Source organism: Mobula birostris, chromosome 6 (assembly GCF_030028105.1).
Source record: "Mobula birostris isolate sMobBir1 chromosome 6, sMobBir1.hap1, whole genome shotgun sequence".
NCBI classification, from domain to species: Eukaryota; Metazoa; Chordata; class Chondrichthyes; order Myliobatiformes; family Myliobatidae; genus Mobula; species Mobula birostris.
Window position 1 is genome coordinate 85084886 of NC_092375.1, and position 16846 is coordinate 85101731.

General features: G+C 39.4%; 1 protein-coding gene across 1 annotated transcript in view; it reads left to right on the forward strand.

Annotated features, from left to right (window-relative positions):
- The window catches only part of LOC140199154 (SPRY domain-containing protein 7), a 37848-nt gene extending 22997 nt beyond the window's left edge, over positions 1-14851 (forward strand). The window contains exons 3-5 of the mRNA XM_072260760.1: positions 6012-6178; positions 6965-7067; positions 12590-14851. Coding sequence (XP_072116861.1) covers positions 6012-6178; positions 6965-7067; positions 12590-12687 — 368 coding nt within the window. The 3' untranslated portion in view covers positions 12688-14851. The remainder of the gene's footprint in view (positions 1-6011; positions 6179-6964; positions 7068-12589) is intronic.
- The last annotated feature ends 1995 nt before the right edge of the window (positions 14852-16846 follow it).

A 16846-nucleotide genomic window follows, 5' to 3' on the forward strand; every position in this document is an offset into this window, starting at 1 on the left:
TTCACTACGGACAGAAAGAATATGGAAAACTTTTCAACAAAGAACAATTGACTTTGACCACTTTTATCTATCATCAATTAAAACTAAGGGACAAAGTAAAAAGTATTTAGTTAGGTCACAAATGGTAATGATATGATTTAAATTTCAAAGGCTTCAAACGTACGTTTAATGTCAGAGAAATGTATACAATATATATCCTGAAATGCTTTTTCTTTGCAACCATCCATAATTAACAGAGGAGTGCCCCAAAGAATGAATGACAGTTAAATGTTAGAACCCCAAAGCTCCCCCCCACAGCACCCCCCTCCTGCATGTAAGTGGCAGCAAGCAACAATCCGTCTTCCCCCCCACCATCAAAAAAAATGCAACGGCACCCACCACCGAGCACTCAAGTGTGCAGCAAAGCAATAGCAAAGACAGAGACTTGCAATACCCCAAAGACTACTCGTTCACCCGGTATTCGACATACCACAAGCTCTCTCTCCCTAATAAGGGAAAAAGAGGTGTCTCCATTTCATAGCAAGAGGGGAGACATAACAAACAACTCACTGGTTTACAATGTTAAAAATCCGTTGCATCACTTTTTCCGAGCTCTGTGCCCAAAGATCTCAGGTCTGTGGGCACACAGCCATAGAGCTTCCGGCTCCCACGACACACCAATCTTCTGCCAAGGCACTGACCTTCAATCCGCCCATCTCCAGAGCCACGAGATCTCGGACCCCCGAAGGCGAGCTAAGCTCTTGGACCGCATCCTTGGCATGTTGAATTGTTGAGCAGATTCAAGTGACCTCCATGTAAATGAGAGTTCCTCTACTAGTAGCTGTAAGAAAAGGAAATTATTTGGAGGTTCACACCTTGTTACCCTAAACCCCAGCCATATTATAGATTGTACGCGAAAATACTAGATATTGTGTAACAATGGTTAAATTATAAGACTAGTTCATTGATTTAAATCTCTCAAGGAAGTTGGGATCTTTAGACTATAAGACATAAGAGCAGAATTAGGCCATTTGGCCCATCGAGTCTGCTCCGCCATTCCATCATGGCTGATTTATTATCCATATTAACCTCATTCTCCTGTCTTCTCCCCATAACCTTTGATGCTCCTACTAATTAAGGACCTTTTATACGCAATAACTTGGCCTCCAGAGCCGTCTGTAGCAATGAAATCCACGGTTTCACCACCCTCTGGTAAAGAAATACTTCCTCACTCTGTTCCAAAGAGGACATCCTTGTATTCTGAGGCTGTGCCCTCTGATCCTAGACTCACCCACTATAGGAAACATCCTCTCCACATTCTCTCTATCTGGGTCTTTCATTATTCAATAGATTTCAATCAGATCCTCCCTCATTCTTCTAAGCACCAGTGAGTACAGGCCCAGAGTCATCAAGCGCTCCAAGTATGTTAACCCTTTCGTTCCCAGTATCATGCACGAGAACCTCCTCTGGACCTTCTCCAATGCCAGCACATCTTTTCTTAGATAAGGAGTCCAGAACTGCTCACAAAACTCCAAGTGCAGTTTGATCAATGTACTGTAAATTTATATTCTAGTCCTCTTGAAATGAATGCTAATATTGCACTTGCCTTCCTTACCACCAATTCAACCTGCAAGTTAACCTTTAGAGAATCCTGCATGAGGACTCCCAGGTCACTTTGCACTTTGTTTTCTGAATTGTCTCCCTGTTTAGAAAATAGTCTGTGCCTTTATTCCTTCTACCAAAGTGCATAAACTTACACTTCCCAATACTGTATTCCATATTTAAAATCATTTTATTAAATCTGGAATAAAATGTTAGAGTTAATTAACTAAATTTGTAAAACAAAAAATCTGGTTCACCGATATTTTTCAGGGAAGAAAATCTGTTGTCTAGGCCTGGCCTATTTGTGACTCCAAATCACAGTAATGTAGATGTCCAATAACTATCTTCTGAAAAGGCAGAAATATTGTTTGACAGGATTGTTATAAATGAAATATTGAACCAACCTTCAAAAAAAAATAAGGAAATGATTCCATTTAAATTAATTACATTTTGAAAAGTTCAATGAGGAAGTGACAATGTGCATCCATTAAATTAGCTCCTATAACCCAAGAGGTTGTTAACCAATTATGAAGACTTAATATGTTACTGAAAGCATACTCACATCTCGCTCAGGAGTGTAAAACACAAAATGCTGGAGGAATTCAGCAAGTCAAGCGGCAGCTAAGGAAGGAAATAAACAGTCAATGTTTCAGACCGAGACCATTCATCAGGAAGGCTGAGTGCTGTTAAAGGGTCTTCAGCCAAAACATCAAGTGTTCCCATCCCATAGATGTTGCCTGACTTGTTAAGTTCCTCCGGTATTTTGTAAGCGTTGCTCAAAATTTCCAGAATCTGCAGGATCTTCTGTTCACAGCAGAGTGAAAGTTTTCAGATTATTTTACAGTGAGAATTTTGAAACACTCCTGGTATTTCTGAGTCTCCACGGCTTCTTTGATGAGTTGCTTAGGAAGACACTAAAAGATTTTGAAGTGTTCTTTGTGAAATTTCCCCAGCAAATTTTCTTGGACTTCCTTTGATATGAACCCACTGTGCAAACTCAGCTGTCTTAATTTCTTTGCTGTTACTGGTCTGACGAACCAATATTTCTCACTCACTGTTTTAAGTTTATTCAAGGGTCTCTTTTGTCCAGCCAAGTCTACAACACTTTTCTGCTAGCGGGAAAGTTACTTTTAGATGCAAATGTCAAGCCACCTTAATTACAGATCTCCACTTAGACCACACATGTCAATGAATTAAGAATAGCAAAGTGATTTCTATTAAGGCTTTGTTCTTTTCCCTCTCAGTTTTGAAGTGTAGAGTTTTCTCTTTGTAAGGGAGGTGGTACACCTAAGCTGCAGGACACAAGTAACAGGGTGATGGTCAGGAGTGGGAAAGGCGATAGGCAGCCATTGCAGGGTACCTTGTGGTTATTCCCCTCAATAACACACATACCACTTTGGATACTGTTGGGGACTGGGGGAATGGCCTAGCAGAGGAAAGCTACAGGGGTTAGGTTTCTGGCATTCTGTCTAGCTCTGTGACTCAGAAGAGGGAAGAAGAAGTGGACTGTAGTGATAGGGGACTTAATGATAAAGAATCAGACAAAAGGTTCTGAGAGAAGGTTAAGATTCCTGGATGGTACATTGCCTCCTAGTGCTAGGGTCAGGGGCACCTCAGATTGAGTCTGAAACATTTTTAATTGGGAGGATGAGCAGCCAGAGATCATGGTCTGCGTCGGTACCAATGATGTGGGTAGGAAGGATAACATGATTCTTCAAAGAGAGTTCAGAGAGTTAGGTACTAAATTAAAGGACAAGACCAGAGTTGTTCTCAGGATTGCCACCCGTGCCATGTCCTAGTGAGGCCAGAAATAGGAATATAATGCACATTGTTAATGAGATGGTGCAGGAGGGAGGACTTCAGATTTTTGGTCTTTTTTCCAAGAGCAGGTGGGACCTGTACAGATGGGTCTGTTTGCACCTGATGTGGAGGGGTACTATTATCTTTGCTTACAAGTGCTGCATGGGATGGTGGTAGGGGGGAGAGTGGAGCAGGGTCATGCTGGTAGAATTCAGATCTAGCCAAGGTTGATTTGAAGAGACTATGAAAGAAAATGAATGAATGGCAAGTGGGAAGTATTTATAAATGGAACAGCAAGTGTCCAATAACATAATATTCCTGTTTGGATGAAAGGGTAATCTGGCTAATGAGAAATATTGAAGTTAAGGTCAAAGCAAAAAGGAAATATACACTTCATTTAGGAGGTGAGCATCGAGCAAGTTATTTGATAGCTATTAGGCTTTGTACTTTGCAAGTCATGTCTAACTAATTTTATGGCATTTTTTTTCGAGAATGTTACCAGGAAAGTTGATGTAGGCAAGGCAATGGCTGCTGTCTACATGGACTTTAGCAAGGCCTTTGACAAGTTCCTGTATGGGAGATTGTCAAGAAGTTTCTGTCTCTTGGCATTCAAGATGATACAGTAAATTGGATTAGACATTGGTTTCACGGTAGAAGCCAGCAGGCAGTAGTAGATGGTGGCCTCCCTGACTGGAGGTCTGTGACTAGTGGTGTTGCAACAGGGACTGGTGCTGGATCCGTTGTTGTTTGTCATCTATATCAACGATCTGAATGATAATGTAAACTGGATCGGCAAATTTGCAGATGATACCAAGATTGGGACTGTAGTGGACAGCAAGGAAGACTATCAAAGCTTGCAGTGGGATCTGGACCAGCTGGAAAAGGGTGGGCTGAAAAATGGCAGATGGAATTTAATGCAGACAAGTTTGAGGTGTTGCACTTTGTGAGGACAAACCAGGTTAGGTCTTTTATGTCGAGCGATAGGGCATTGAGGAGTGCAGGAGAACAGAGGGATCTGAGAAACATCTATAATTCCTTGAAAGTGGCATCAAGGGTAGATAGGATCATAAAGAGAGCTTCTGGCACATTGGCCAGTCACACGTGTTGAGTAAAGGAGTTGGGATGTTATGTTGAAGTTGTACAAGACATTGGTGAGGCCTAATTTGGATTATTGTGTGCATTTCAGTCATCTATCTACAGGAAAGTTGTCAATAAGTTTGAAAAAATGCAGAGAAAATTTACAAGGATGTTGCCAGGATTTGAGGGCGTGAGTTATAGGGGCTTTATTCCCTGGAATTTAGGAGAATGAGGGGAGATTTGATAGAGGTCTACAAAATTATGACAGGTATAAATAAAGTAAACACAAGCAGACTTTTTCGACTGAGGTTGGGTGAGACTAGAACCAGAGGTGATGGATTAAGGGTGAATGGTGAAATGTTTAAGGGGAATATGAGGGGGAAGTTCTTTAGTTAGTGTGGAACGAGCTGCGGCAACTAAGAGAAATTTGGGTAGGTACATGAATGGGAGTGGTATGGAGAGCTATGGTCTGGGTGCAGGTTGATGGGAATATGCAGATTAATAGTCAGGCACTGACCAGGTGGCCCAAGGGGTTTCATGACTCCATGACTAACATGTGTAGCAATCAATAAGTTAAGATTCTGTGCTGACCAGAGTCCCTAACAAGTGAGCTGATAAATTTCCCTCCACAGTAGTTTGACAGTGGCTGGTTTTTATTTTCTGCCTCTCAGTAATCTGCCACAGGATTATGAACTCTGTAGGAAATTATCAAGTGCTTTACCATTTTGACAAGTAGTTGGTACATCAGTTCATTCACAGTTTTGGTTTAAGCATAGTGTTAATGGTGTTCCATCATTCAAATGATCATGGATGGTCTAATCTTTGATGTTGGCTCCTCTTTCCTACCTGATCTCCAAAATTTATGATTCTGCTTTGGTCAAGATATCTATCTCAGTGTCCACAGTCCTCCGTGATAGAGGATTCCAAAGATTCAGATTCCTGAAAGAAGTAATTTTTTTTCTTATAGATCAGTGTTAAAAGTCCAATAGATTATTCCCCTATATTCTAGACGTTCCCATGGGAGAAATATCCTCACTATATTTACTCTGGGGGGAACTCTGTCTGAATCCTGTGTGTTTCAATAAGACCAACCTAAAGTCCAAAAATTAGAGCTCACTTTTCTGAAAGGACAAACCCCTGATCTCAGGCATTAAATGTGTGAATCATCAGAACAACTTGAATTACTTGGTGTTTTGTTTGAAATGTAGACAAAACTCACCTTGTGATTTGGATTATAACGTGCTGAGAAAAAAGATCAAGATTGTACAGAGTTCTTTTAAGATATACACTTTTTTATGTACCATGTTAAAGCAATTTATAAAAAAAAAAGGGAGAAAAAACTGCAGATGCCTGAAATCAGAAATAAAAATATCAGAAAATGCTCGAATCTCTCAGGCATTGGTAAGTAAACTGAAACTCGTTTCACTTTCCTCAAATGCTGATTGCACTGCTGAATGCTTCCAGAATTTTCTGTTTTTATTTTTGCCTGTGGTTTAGATTTCAGGAAACCAGTGTATGTTTAAACAGTGATGCCCCCTTATTTTTTTTTCCAGGAGTTTGGGGGGTTGGAGTTGCTACCCAAAAAGCTAATCTTAACCAGATTCCTTTTGGTCGAGATGCACAAAGTTTAGTACTTAGGCATGATGGAGCTATTTATCACAATAATGAGGAGCGAAACCGTCTACCAGCTAACAGTCTTCCCCAAGAAGGAGATGTTGTGGTATGTAAGAAACAATTTACCATTTGTGAGTATTCACTAGGACTGTTTCAAAACTTTATTTTGCTCATGCCATCCTATGTGCTTTTGAGACCTGGACCTACAATAGGCAGTGGAAAAGTACACCAATACTATTGCTGCAAAATCCTCCAAACTGATTAAAAGGACAGACATCTGTGCCCTCTTCCAGGACAAGGTTCCTCATATTGAGCCTCCAGTTACACCTGGATAGCTATATCGTGCGGGCCACGTCATTTGCGCTTGCTACCAGGCTCCTGAAGCATATTATTCTGAAGGGAAAATATTACCAGGTACACAGAGGAGATTTTCCTCATTGAAGAAATTCACATTCCCACTGATTTCTGGGAATGACTGCAGGATCGTTCAGGACAGTATTGAGAACCTTAAGGACATGCATCAGGAGTACACAGATTACTGGAAGAAGGAGTGGATCACCTCACAAACTGCCCTATCGACCTGCTTCATTGGCCACCATCTGCCCTTGTCTGATAAAGGGGCTGTAGTTTCCACATTGCCTTTTACAGTCACTTAGAACTGGAGCCTAAGTGCGTCATTGTTGTTTCCCAAGGGACTACCCAAGAAGAAAAATGCAGTTTTGCTTTTAATGAGGCTATTTTATTTTGAATATGTTCCTCAAGTCACTGCAGCCAAACTGTACCACAGATAGGTTAGGCCTCATTCTATACATACAGATTCTGAATCTTTATTTTAAAATGTGTACGTTACCTGTGATTGTACAGACTTAATTAAATTTGACTTTTTTTTAAGGGTCTGACTTATGATCATGTGGAATTGAACGTTTATTTGAATGGGAAAAATATGCATTGTCCAGCATCTGGAATCAGGGGTACAGTGTATCCAGTTGTATATGGTAAGTAGATTTACACATTTGTAGTGTTCTCGTGCAGTGTGTTGAAACTCTGACTAAATACCAAGTTAAACCGGAGCCAATGAAGACAGAGTCGTAGTAAGGTTAACCATTTACTGTTCACTCTTCCACATTAACATCATATGGTGAAAACTGTTGATAAAAAAATACAAACATACTGGAGACCACGCGCGCTCTCTTCTCTTAGCGAGTGTCTCCAGCTGCCCCGAGTGGCGGGCGAGGGGGTCGCATCAAACCGCCATCGGGCTCAAGCCAACCCCCCCCCATATGAAATTGAAAAGCCAGCACGCAAGCCGCCCCAACCACTGCTTCCTTAGCAGAAACCACGTTAATATTTTTACTTCAAATACATTCTTATTAACTTACGGCGTTGCTTCTACAATGTTTCTTTGCGGGTAAAAATGGAGCTCTTAACGATCATGCTGCACGCATGGCACCCACCTTCTCACCTTCGCGAACCAGAGTTACACACAAAATGCGGCGAAACCGGAGGTGACGTCATCGCATGCCGCAATATACCATAGGCAATTAATTTACCTTTATTATACTGTAACTTAATTACCAACCTTTAACTTTAACTAGAAAATAGTTACCAACAAATCATTTAAAACGTAGACCCAACAAAGTCAAATAAAGGCCTTCAGGGCAACACAACATTGTTGTACAGGAATCACTAACTGTATTTTACAGTGGTGGAAAGCAGGCCTTTCAGCCCATCTGGTCTATGTTGACCGAGTTGCCCATCCAGGCTAGTCGCACTTGCCTTTGTTTGGCCTGTAAATTTCTAAGCCTTTCCAATCCATGTATCTCTTTGAGTGCTTTTTTAATGAACCTAACTCAGCTACTTTCTCTGGCAGCTCATTCCATCCACTGAGTGGAAAAAGTTACTGACTGGATTCTTATTAAATTGCTCTCTCCCCACTCTCAACTCAAACCTTTGTCCCCTAGTTCTTGATTCCCTAACACTTGTATTTACCTATATATGCCTTTCATGATTTTATACACCTATAAGATCACCCGTCATTCTCATACATTTCACTAAATAAAATTCTAGACTGCTCAAGCTCTCTTGTTAACTCACTTCCTCAAGAGTCATAAAGCAATGCAGCACACATGCAGCCTGTTAAGGTCATAGTCATAGAAAACTACAGCACAGAATTGAACCCTTCGGCCCATCTAGTCCATGCCGAACCATTTAGACAGCCTAGTCCCATCAACTTGCACCTGGAGCATAGCCCTCCATACCCCTACCACCCATGTACTGCACCTATTCAAACTTCTCAAATGTTGAAATTGTAATTGCATCCACAGCTTGTTCCACACTCTCACCAGCCTCTGAATGAAGGAGTTTCCCCTCAGTTTCCCCTCATGTTCCCCTTAAACATTTCATCTTTCTCCCTTTACCCATGACCTCTAGTTGTAGTCTCACCCAACCTCAGTGGAAAAAACTTGCTTGCATTTACCCTATCTATACCCCTCATAATTTTATATGTCTCCATCAATTCTCCTCTCAATCTTCTACATTCCAAGGAATAAAGTCCTAATCTATTCAATCTTTCCTTATAATCTGGTCCACCAGTCCTGGCAACATCCTTGTAAATTTTCTCTGTACTCTTTCATTCTTATTTACATCTTTCTTGTAGGTAGGTGACTAAAACTGCATATAATACTCCAAATTGGGCCTAACCAATGTCTAACATTCAACGTAGCATCCCAACACCTGTACTCTGGCTTTCATAGATCAAAGTACTATGTACCAAAAGCTTTCTGTATGGCCCTATGTACCTGTGATGTCACTTTCAATGAATTATGAATAAGTATTCCCAAATCCCTTTGTCCTATTGCACTTCTCGGTGACCTGGTTGGTCTTCTCAAAGTGCCACACCTCATTTGACTGCATTAAATTCCATCTGCCATTTTTCCAGCTGATCTAGATCCTGCTGCAAACTCTGGTCTTCCTCGCTGTTCACTACACGCCCAATCTTGGTGTCATCTGCAAATTTGCTGATCCAGTTTAACCAAATTATCATCCAGATCATTCCTATAGATGACAAACAATAGTCCATGTGGACAAGATTCACTAACTTTCTTGGTAACTTACTCCAAAAACTCTTGTAAGATCAGTTGGACACAACCTACCACGCAGAAAGCCAAGCTGACTGTCCCGAATCATTCTCTGTCTATCCAAATACTCATATATCCGGTCCCTAAAGTACCTCCAATAACCTTCCCGCTACTAATGTCAGGCTCACCGGCTCATCGATCGCTAAGGATGACTTCAATGTCTCTGCTAGGGTCTTCAAAATTGGCCTTTCTCCAATTTAGAATCTCAACCTGAGGACCAGGCTTATCCATTTCCATAATTACCTTGGAACTAATGGAATTATGATCACTAGCTGCAAAGTGTTTCCCTACACTAATTTCTGTCAACTGCATGATCTCCTCTCTCATTGAGACTTCTATGTGCTGATTATGGACACTTTCCTGAACATGTTTGACAAACCCAATCCCATTTAGTCCTTTTATGGTATGGGAATCCCAGTCAAAATGTAGAAAGTTAAAAACACCTATTGTCATAACCTGTAAAAGTTGCTGGTGAACGCAGCAGGCCAGGCAGCATCTCTAGGAAGAGGTACAGTTGACGTTTCGGGCTGAGACCCTTCCCCCTGCAACTCTAGTTTTAAACTCACCCCCTCGCTCATGCAGTATGAGCAAACATTCCCACTAGGATATTAGTCCCCTCCAGTTTAGGTGCAAACTGTCTCTTCTGTGCAGGTCCCACCTTCCCTGGAAGAAAGCTGAATGATCCAAAAGTCTGAAGCCCTCCCTCCTACGCAAACCCCTTAGCCATGTGTTAAACTGTACAATCTTCCTATGTCTGGCTTCACTAGCACATGGCACGAGTAACAGTCCTGAGATCACAACCCTAGAGGTCTTGTCCTTTAAATTAGCATCTAACTCCCAGAAGACACTTTGCAGAACCTCATCCCTCATCCTATCTATGTCATTGGTGCCTATATGGACCATGACCTCTAGCTGCTCACCTTCCCACTTAGAAATGCTGCAGACTCAGTTGAAGATTGCCCAGACCCTGGCAGCTGGGAGGCAACATACCACCTGGGAATCTTTTTGTCATCCACAGAACCTCCTTTCTGTTCCCCTAACTAACAAATCCACCATCACCAGAGCTCGCCTCATATCCACCCTTCCTTTCTAAGCCACAGAGCCAGAGACCTGACTTCTGTGACTTTTCGTCTGCTTGGTCATCCTCCCTAACAGTATCTAAAGTGGTGTACCTGTTGTTGAGGGCAACGGCTACAACGATACTCTGCACTGGCTGTTTTAACCCCTTTCACACTCCTGTCTGTCTCCCAGTTTCCTGTGTCCCACATTTTGGGTGTAACTACCTCTCTATGTGTACTGTCTTTCACCCCCTCAGCCTCCTGAATGACCCAGAGTTCTAGTTCCAGCTCCAACTCCCACTCCTTAATGTGCTTCATCAGAAGCTGCAGCTGGATGTACTACTTGCAGTTGTAGTCGTCAAAGATACCGAAGGTCTCCCTACCTTCCCACGTCCCGCAAGAGGAGCATTGAACTATCCTGTCTGGTATAACTACCCTACTGTTCCAACTGTTTAATTATAAAGAAGGAAACAATAAATAACAAAAAGAAATCTACCTACAGCTTTTTTGCCTTCTCTTACTAAAGCCTTTACTCCCTGAATCTTTGAAGAGCTAAAGCCTCAAAACCCCCTATCTAACACAGTTCTCTCCAACAAAGGCTGCTCATTTCACCCTTGTTAATGAATCCCGATCTCTGGCCACAAATGAAATTCCAAAACTCCCATGAAGAGCTGGTTTCTTCAGTGTAATGATGCCATGTGACCATTTCTTGCATTCGGCCAATATACCTCCCAAATTCTACCCCCCATGTACTTATGTAAGAACTTCCTAAATTACATGATTATGCTAATCACTAAATTACAATACAAAAAAAGTTTGGTATTTCACAAAGGCTATTTCTTTCCATTCTACACATCCACATTTGCAAGATTCCACTGATTTCCCATTATAAAACTTATTAACAAGTTGTCATTGATGATACTGGAGTATGGTATCATCACCAAACAACAGTTCTCATGGTATAGCTACCGCCCACTATCAATATGCCTTGCTGAATATATTCAGGATAGAGCAAAATCTGTTGTAAGGCACTGTCCACCATTGGGAACTTTGGAACAACTCCGACTCCAGGTGTGGCAAAACACAAGTTACTTCACATTGCAGTGAATTCAAGTTCTGCATTTACCATCAGAACTTCACATGACCTCTGAGGATGCCATTGTGTGCCACTGGTTTTTAAAATAGTAGGTTATTTTATCAACTAAACCTGTCTTTGCCATTGCTGAAAGTTTGTGGAGCCCAATAATCTAGAAGTGAGAGAAGGAGTACAGTACAGATCTAAGTTGCAGATTGTTTGGTACAAGAATGTTAAGTTACACAGGATGTCTGTCCTGCGTTTCATCAGTGCAGGGAACAGATGAGAGTTGCTCTTTAGTGAACCAAATAAATATCTGTACACATGCTGTGGAAAATGCTATTAAGGGATTTCAGCAACAGTTTATTTGTAGTTACATAATGTTTGTAAACTTCAGAAAAATTAAAATAGAGTTAAGTGTACAGGCAACACAAGTCATTAAAAAACACCAATTAATCTGTTCATAGAACATACATTACATTTACTAGTAATTATTTTCCAAGTGCTTTCATGATTGCTGAATGCATGTAGACTTAAAACAATAAAATGTTTTGGTCACTCTCCAAAATGTTTTACATTCTTCCATTTGCTTTGTGGTCATTTCCTCCACCTTGTTTGGACAGGCCAGTTAGTTAATCCATTGAAGGTAACACACCTTTATGAAGTTTCCACTAGTCACTGTGGTTCAGCAGAAAATATGCCAGGTTGCACCAGTGGTTAGTGCATCCAGATGTTCATATTTTCATACCCTGCATTGTGTTTAGAACTCAACCTTGTACTTTTGTCTCTTCCTCCTGGTCATTAAATGTAAATGAATTGTAAATAATGAGTGTCAAGAAGTGGCACCACTAGTTTGAACCATCTACCCATATGTTCTCTGTATTCAATGCTCAATCCATGCTAACACACTTCCCCTAATATTTGAGCTCTTATCTTTTTCACCATCACTTGTTGTGGCACATTATCAGAAGTCAAATACACTACAGTGTATCAACAGTTACCCTCTATCGAAAATTTAATGTACAAGGTGTATCAGATGATATTGGTGTACACTGCCTTATTATAGCATGTTGCAGTAAGCAAATAACTGGGACTGATTTGTAGTAGCTTTCATCTATGTAAATTGAGTTGAGTGGTGAAAGTCAAATCAAATTTTTTCACATTTATTTGTGGTTTTGAATTCTAGCCAATAGTAGCAGACACTTCCAGAATTACCTGATTTTATTTTTGTTCTTTTTGCTTTTCAGTTGATGACAGTGCAATTTTGGATTGTCAGTTCAGTGAATTTTACAGTCCTCCACCTCCAGGATTCGAAAAGATTTTATTTGAACAGCAGATCTTCTGATATGCACTCTATAAATGTCGCAAGCACTGCTACCTTGCCTGTTCCTGCTTAGGTGTTTGGTTGGAAGTTGCTTGAGTGCAGTTTCCTTGAATTGTCAGTACCTTGAATGACAATGCAGCATAAAGAATTTAGGTTTATCATGCTTTCGTCTTTCATTGTCTGATAACGTTTTTAAAAACATTTTTAAAGTGACCATTGACATAAATGTGAGGTGCAATAAATAATAGACCTTATGCACCCTATAACTTAAGAATAACTAAAACTCAAAACGCTTGCTTGTGAAACATGCATCTTCATTATTACTGTACTTACTAAGTTAGGTACAAGTACCAAACAAATAATTAAGCAAAGTTCTACATGTATTTTTAATCCCTTTAACCCTGTCCAGCATTTATTTTTGTAGCTGTTTGTATGTACTAATGATATCAGGGTATTTTCTGTCCTTGCAGTATTTCTCTCTCAACATTTTATACTCTTAAGTCTCAGTTAAATTTTGCCACTATGGTAATCGATTTACTTCTCTTTGCCCTTTCAATATCATCTCACCATTTCTACTTTGCTTCCTTTTGAACTTTTTTTGGTGCTGAGATGAGTACACTATTGGATGTAAGACATCTTCAAAATCACTAGTTAAAATCAGCTTTACTTTGAGCACATATCAATCACAATACAAAGATCAGGCGTCTGTCAGTCAGGAAAATATGACATTTATCTGACTAAGATCTGTAGACTCCAGTGGCCTAATTCATTAGCATCTAGCTAGGCTTCCCCAGGAAAAAAGTGAGGTTTCTTCCCTGTCCCCAAAAAAAAATGCCATAAATATGAAATTAAAACAGAATTTTGGAAACAGCAGATCAGATGTGTTGAAAGAGTTAACATTTCAAGTTGATCACATTCACAACTAGAAGGATTTAGTCATGGCAACATTTAAGCAAGTTCAGAACTGCAGAAGTGCCAGGAAAAGGGAAAAATGATTGGATGAGGAGTAAGATGAATGTGATTTATTAATTCATTGGACCATTGATACATGTCTGGCACAAGAACAAGATATTGGTTCTGACAAAAGGTCTCTGAGCTGGAATGTTAACTGTTCCTTTTCACACAAATGCAACCTGATCTGCTGAGGATTTCCAGCATTTTCTGTTTTGAAAACATTGGAGATGCTAAAAATGTAACTAAAAGAGGTTAACACTGGAAATGACAAGTCAGGTGACATCTGTGGATTGAGAAACAGTTTGCTCATCATTAACTAATATTTTAAAGTACTGTATTGAGATAGGGATGGTGATGCAGGGTAGGTACACGTCAGAATGGAAAGTGATCAAATAAATTGTGTTGAATTGTCTTTTGGCTTTAAAACACAAGTTTGTCACTAATCATCTCTTATCTCCTGTTGATCTTTCACTGAGATTCAAATGTGTGCTCAGAGTGAAGCAGGAAGTTCATATGAATAAATGGTGTTTCTGAAGCTAGAGGAAAAAAATGTTTTGTCAATTCTAATATATTTTTTTAAAAAGCCTTTTCTCAGTAACTTCAATCAGCTCTATCTTCATCTGTAAAGAACAAAAACTGAACTTTCAAATTCAGGATGTCTGTGAACCAAATATTTTTGACACAATGTTTATCATAGGATTGGGCTTGTGGATAAGGTCTATTATACTAGTTTTCGGTATACAGTACAAAGTTTCTGTGAAATCATTATTTATATAAAAATTTAGAAGTGGTGTACAGTTCTTTGTGTAGATGGTGTAGAATCTCCAGTGTTCCTTAATATTTTCAGAAGATAGAAAATGTTAAATGAAACTTGGTTTCATTGTTTCTGCAATTATTTGTATTGAAAGTATTAAAGTGGAAATATAGTTAAACTGTAATCAAATCAGACCTATGTTCTTATTAATTTTGGAATTCCTGAAAAGCCATACAAAAGAATTGAATGAGGATTATCAATAATAGCTTTGTGTTACTTCAGGATGATTTAGAAGCAAGCTGTAACCAGACTGTCCATTGTACACAGTGTGTAGAGGACAGTAATATTTATTTACTGAATAATTAAAACAATATCCCAAAGTCAACTATTGTGCCTGTATAGTAAGATTAAATATTCCAATTATGTTCTAGTTTTTTTTCCAGTGATGCAGTGAAATAAATGCAACATTTTAAAATACGGTTTTGTTGATTAATACCTTCCTGGATTTGAATTAATTTTCTTAGAAATGATATTGAGGATGGTTCTGTTTTCGTGAGGCTGTGTGATTAAAATTCTGAATGTTTCAGTGTATTTTAATGCCTTTAAATGGTAATGGATTTGGGCAAAGATAAGCTCAGTTCAGAGTTGAACATTATGGTTATTAGGCTTCGATCTTTTACCTCATAGTAGTCATAGTCATACTTTATTGATCCCGGAGAAAATTGGTTTTCGTTACAGTTGCACCATAAATAATAAATAGTAATTTATTCAGCACTGCTTGCTCTTGTTAACTTCATTTTCCTTAACACTAAAATCTCATTACTCTCTGTCCTGAATATAACCAGTGACTGAACCCTTAAAGCTCTCGAGAATCTCTGAGTGAAGAAGTTTCTTCTCATCTCAGTCCTGAATAGCCAACTCCTTATTTTGATTCTACAATCCCTAGTTCTAAACACCGAAGCATGAGAAACAATATCCTCACCCCATACAACAAACCGCCATACAAGGAATCAATCTCCTCATAAGTGTGCATTTTATGAAGGAAAACCAGACCTGTGCATTATTTAATTGCAGATTTACCAAACTATTTATTTGGAGCTAGATCCCACAAGCTGGATACACAGATCCTTTTGCAGTAACAACCTTCATACAGCTTGCCTTCCTCTTTGCTGACTGAATATTAATGAACTTTATGCGATGAGTGTACAAGAACAGCCAGAACTCTGAACACCAACACATCCCAGTGGTCTACCATTCTAAGAATTGGTGGGCATTTCTTTTTTGTGTTTTCGTAATTATCAACATTTTTCCACATACAGTGGATTCTGGCTAACTGGGCTATCGGTTAATTGGGGCAGGCACTTATTTGGGACAACTCTTAACAAAAACTAATCAAGAAAATAGCCACAATTCCCTTTGTTTATTTGGGACACTATGCTACTTAATTGGGGCAGGAGACGTGCTGAACAGTTTCTAACCAGTGTCAGATGTGTGCACCATGTGGCCGTGCTTACAGCAAGCAGTTTTTAAATAGCGTCAGTTGCCTGTGCTTGTGTTCAAAAAAGCAGTGATTTTTCACAGATAGTTGATGTGAAATAAGCAGTAAGGCAATTCAGAACTGTTTTGCTCTCTGCAGTTTCAAGCATTCAGGCTTGGACATGCCAGAAACGGCTGGGAGCAAAAAGGAAACTATTTCGCCACTTCAACAAGTTACGAAGCAGTTGAAGGTATCAACAATAAACTTGAATGTTACAATGAAAATGAATATATAGAAGATGCAATTGTCCAAAACATTGTATGAAGGCAATATATCATCTACACTAGATGCCTGCACTGATTTTGTTCATTTACAGTCAATAAAGAGAATGTGGCAGTGTACACTGGACGAACTATTGGGAGCTAATACAGTTTTACAGTACTGTGGTTCTATTGAATGTTCAAATTTATTCTGCATTTTGTTTAAATACATAATTTGTTACTCAGTTAAATGGTAGTTTGTCTTAACTATTTCCATGAAACTTCAACTAATTAGGGCAGCCATTTAACTGAGCCAAATTGTACTGGTCCCGGTGTGACAGAATCCACTGTATTTCATCACTCCTGAGCTCATTCATTCATTTGGTCTGGCAATAGCCTTGGCACCTTCACAATTCATTACGACCCAGCTTTGTATTACTGCGACTAGTTGGATTGTTTTTCCTCCTACCATATTCATGTTCATGATAAATTCATCTTATATTAAATTCAAGAGGGAGCACAAATGACATGTACAAAGATACCAGATACATTTTTTTTTTAGTTTATTTCATTATGGTGGCAGAACTAGTACGTGCCAAAGAGATGGAATCTGTTTCAGTGAATGTGATTAACATTAAAATACTATGCTCCATTTGGGAAAATGTACATTGTTAATGTAACTGCTTGAAATATATTGTCAAATTGTGACTCTTGCAATTAAATAAATATTGGCTT